This window comes from Fulmarus glacialis, unplaced genomic scaffold, assembly GCF_000690835.1.
Source record: "Fulmarus glacialis isolate BGI_N327 unplaced genomic scaffold, ASM69083v1 scaffold10033, whole genome shotgun sequence".
Classification (NCBI taxonomy): domain Eukaryota; kingdom Metazoa; phylum Chordata; class Aves; order Procellariiformes; family Procellariidae; genus Fulmarus; species Fulmarus glacialis.
The window spans coordinates 1-4,307 of record NW_009203551.1 but is presented as its reverse complement, the minus strand read 5'-3'; the positions used below and the strand labels follow the sequence as shown (position 1 = coordinate 4,307).

Here is a 4,307-nt window from a genome sequence, read left to right as displayed (position 1 = left end):
TTCCCTAAAGATGTAATTAAGCTCCAGAGCCACGGGATGAGGCAAGAAACTGGAATGCAAACAAGTCCAAGAAAGGGAGAAGAGAGGTTCACGGCAGGTGCCGTACCCATACATTACCATCTACACAGAGTATCAATAAACCAATTAACTGAGGTGGGCAGGACATCAAAGGCACAGTCCCTCTGCTGTCACCGCTCTCCTGCCTTCCCTCACTAGGAATGGCCCCCGCTTCCCCTGGGCGACGGATGGCTCCAGCACCTCTGCCCATAGAGCGAACTCGCAGGGACTCTCAGACAAACCTGCCCTGTTTGAACGGGAAAACTGATCCTCCAAAATACCCAGGCAGAGGAGCAGTACCTTCCTGAGCAGCATCAGCTACGGAAAGCAGACCTTTGGTGGAGAACAGGGCCGTGACACAGGAGTTAAGAACAACCCAAGCGCCTCCACACCCCTCTTGCCTTCCCCTTGCTCACGAAGGAGGGAATAAGTCTAACCTGTTTCAGATTATCAGCTAGAAAGACGAAGTACACGCAGCAAAAACCCAACTGAGTGATGATCAGGAAAAGTCCCACTACACGCCTAGAAAAGAAAAAAGACTGTTTGTTAGCCAGGCCATACAGAAATAAGAGCCCCCTTGGGTTGCTTGGGGCTGCACTTGAACACTGCAGCGATGCTGCTCTCCCCAGGTCAGAGCACGCCCAGGTCACTTCTCCTCAATGCTCAGGGAAGAGGATCGTATCTCCATCTAACCTCGCAGACCTCAGGCTCTCCGATCACCCCCTCCCATCCCCTCCATAGGGTCACGACCACCCTCAGGAGGAAAGTCACCCCCCTTGGGTTTAGCATCTCCAGTCTGTTGCTGAATTGTCACAGCTGGAGACAATGCTCCCCGGACACAGGAATAGGCGGATGTTCCCAGCATCTGATATGCGATGTGATCTGTATGCAACATCTGTACAATGTGATGTGGGACATCCACAGGGCTAGTAGCATCCCTGGGAGCAGCCATTAGACATGCTCAGTGTTTAACAAGATGGGCCAGCACTGCAGTACATGTTATTTACCCCTTTGTTATGCTGCGGAGACTTACTTCTCCCACCCCTTTAGCATAAGCCACATCTGGCTGGGGACAGAACTGGGTCAAAGACTTCAGTGTTACCCCCCAGGGGACATCGAGCACTCAGGGCAGGTGAGCCAAATAACATCTTATGTCACTCGTGCTCATCTGCCAACGCAGCTCAGAGACCAGCCGGCTCTTCTGTCCCAGCTACAGCACACGCTGGGCTTAAAGACAGGGGAACTGGTACCTTCCCCAGACGGCATGTGTCCGCAGCCATGTGCTGGGAGTTGACTCCAGCCCATACATCACAGCACCCCCATAGTCCACAAACTGCTTCTGGAACCTGTTTGGAGAAGAGAGAGAGAAGGAACATCACATCAGCTCCATCTGCTGGTTCCCAAGGCAAACAATTACGTTAATGGGAAAACAGTTCCTGTGAAAAAGCCCAGAAGCAGTTCCCGACTGAGGTTTCGACACGGGCAACTTGCTGCTGGGAGACTTCAGAAAAACAACAGGACTTGTTGGGAAGGAAGGAAGCACCGTAGGAGCAGCAGTGCCAACAAGGGGAGTTGCTCCTTACCTGTAGCAGAAGTGATGGGCGCATTTCACCAGGATGCCCATGCAGTGCACAGCCACGACTCCCATTACCAGCAGGCTCAGAGGACCCAACTGCAGGGGAAGAGAGGGGGAAGGCTGCACTCTGATGGCCAAAGACAGAGCTGCACAATGGGTTTTACTTCCAGACAAAACCCCACGGGCTCAGTAAGCCAAAACACCGCAGGAGGCTGAACCTGAGCTCAGGTGCTGCTACTGGGAACCAGCCCCCCAGGACCGAGTAACCCCACAGAGAGCCACGAGCTTGGCAGGAATGATGCAAAAGATGGGGCAGTTTGGGTGTAGCAAAGCAATTCCAGGATTGTTTTTCAAACTATCTTGCATGTCACTATTATACAGGTGACAAAGAGGTCATGGTCTGGACAAAGGAAGTTTTCTTTTTTAATTCTTTTTATTTTTCAATCTGAGCAACAGGAACACTGCATTGCTGGGTGAAGAAACCCAGAGCAGAGCAGCGAGGTGCCCCCACCTCTCACACAGACGGCAGTCGCTGGGACATGATACAGACACAGAGGAGCTGAGCATCAGGACAGAAGCCAGGGAGATGTGACAGTGGCCGGGGGCTGCTGTTTGACCTCCAAGCACGACCTCAGCCCTCAGGCAGCAAAGCTGCATCACATCCACTGATCTCGACACGGCCAGAACTGCGAGGCTGGGCCAGCCCATGTGAAACCCCACAGAGAGAAACATGCCACCATCTCCCATCACCAGCCTTAACCGCTGACTGATGGGGCTCGTTACATGCGTGCTGTGCTCATAGGACCCTCAGGAGGCACGCAGCATGCTCAGCACGGACCAGCAAGCCGCCAAGCACTGAGAAGCATCTTGGCAGGGAGACAAGCCGCAGCGCCCCGAGGCTGCCCTGCCCCGTGGGCAGCAGCAGGGTGAGAGCCACCTTACCAGGATGCCGGCATTCTTCACAGCCAGAGGCAGCCCCAGCAGCCCTGTGCCAATATTCCCCTTCAGGAGGTGGATCAGGGTCTCGTACCACCTGAGGGAGAGAAGATGCAGAGATGACCACCAGCAGATGCCTGCACCCGGATCACGCACAGTCTCAGCCCTCAGCTCATCCTGCTCAGGGTCCAGGCGCCGCTCTGAGCTGCAGTGGCAAATGCACACTGAGGTCCAGATCCTGTCCCCTGAACCCAGCTCAGACCAGTGGGACTGAGGAAGGACTGGAGGCAAAGACTCAACAAACAGATTTTGGGCGAGCATTTGCAGAACCGGCTTCGAGGCAAAACCCAGCACGAGTACAGCTCAGCACCAAGGGGCTGCACAACAAGAAAGTCTCTGAGTTGAAGGGATCGGTCTTGCTCGGGCAGAGACAGCATCCTCTGCCCACCTGGGTGAATAAGGCACGAGGAAGCCCCCAGGGCATGGCTGCAACATGCCCACATATCCTCTGAAGTTGAACATGCTGTTTGCTCACCATCAAACCTAGTTGGAGTGGGGGAATATTGGGAAAAGCATCAAACACTGCCCGCTGCCAGTGAGCCCAGCTTCACCGGAGGGCAGAGAGCCACGCTGGGGCAGCTGCTTGCTTGATGCCAGCACCCCACGGAGGCAGGACCACAGCTCTGCCCTCACCACTCCCAGGACTCCCCATAAAACCACGGCTGCACCATCCTCCAGCAAAGCTGGCAGGCAGCAGGGAGCCACCGTTACCTCCTCCACCCTTCCCGGGTGCTGGGCCAGCCCAGGAGATGGGGAAGCATCACTCACGTTGTCCCATTGGTCTCCCCAAAGCGCTGGTAGGACTCGGGGTGGGTGAAGCCGTTCATGCCACCGGGCGGGCTCCCCTCTGGCGTGACGTCCGTGGAGCTGTAGTCGTTGTAGTCCTCGCTGCGGAGGCGCCGGGTGGACATGGTCCCTGTAGAGGGAGCAGCATTAGGGGTGCCCAGCTCGACACCCCCCTTCTCAGGCTCCTTGGGGTCAGCCATCGTGCAGAGAGATCAGCTTGTACTGCTGGAGCAAGCTATCCTCCAGGGCTTTTATAAAGCAACTCGCTCCCGCCCAAGCAATCACGGAGCTGGCATGTCCTAAGGTCAAAGGTGCACGGCACATTCCCACCAGCTCTTCCTGCAGCCTCGTGCCCCTGTTTCGGGCACACCCAGGCAGGACGGACTTTAAATACCTTTAAATTGTTGTAACCCGGGATTTGAGTTGCATGTTATAGGAATTACTATAGCAGGAACCCCTTGCTGCTAGCCAGGTAAGGAGCAATGTTAAACCCTATTGCAATGTTAAACCCTATTGCAATGTTAAACCCTATAACCTGGCCCAAAGAGAACAGGGGTGGAGATTGTAATGGATAAAATTGTTGTAACCCATGATTTAAGTTGCATGAATGGGCAATTACTATAGCAGGAACCACCTGAACCAACGGAGGACAAGCCTTACAAGAAGCAGTGCAAGTGCAGCAGTGACCCAACTGGAGCTGCCTTTGGTGTCCAGTAACTCCACACAACACACCACCTCTCCTGTCCTCAGTGACCACCATAAAAGATGGAGCCCAAAGTCATGGACTAAATGAACTCAATGGACATTTTGTGGACTTTTGTGGACATTTTATGAACATTGCACAGGGCTGGTCCATAGACTATGGGAATGATATCTGCGTATTATATCAAAG

The 4,307-nt window shown here is 54.2% G+C and overlaps 1 protein-coding gene across 1 annotated transcript in view; it reads right to left on the bottom strand.

Annotated features, from left to right (window-relative positions):
- The window catches only part of LOC104074530 (proton-coupled amino acid transporter 1-like), a 17,249-nt gene extending 13,634 nt beyond the window's left edge, over positions 1–3,615 (bottom strand). Inside the window, exons 1-5 of the mRNA XM_009574678.1 lie at positions 3,398–3,615; positions 2,576–2,666; positions 1,641–1,729; positions 1,308–1,403; positions 495–579 (exon numbers count right to left, since the gene is read on the bottom strand). Of these exons, the coding sequence (XP_009572973.1) occupies positions 495–579; positions 1,308–1,403; positions 1,641–1,729; positions 2,576–2,666; positions 3,398–3,615 (579 nt within the window). The remainder of the gene's footprint in view (positions 1–494; positions 580–1,307; positions 1,404–1,640; positions 1,730–2,575; positions 2,667–3,397) is intronic.
- Positions 3,616–4,307: the final 692 nt, after the last annotated feature.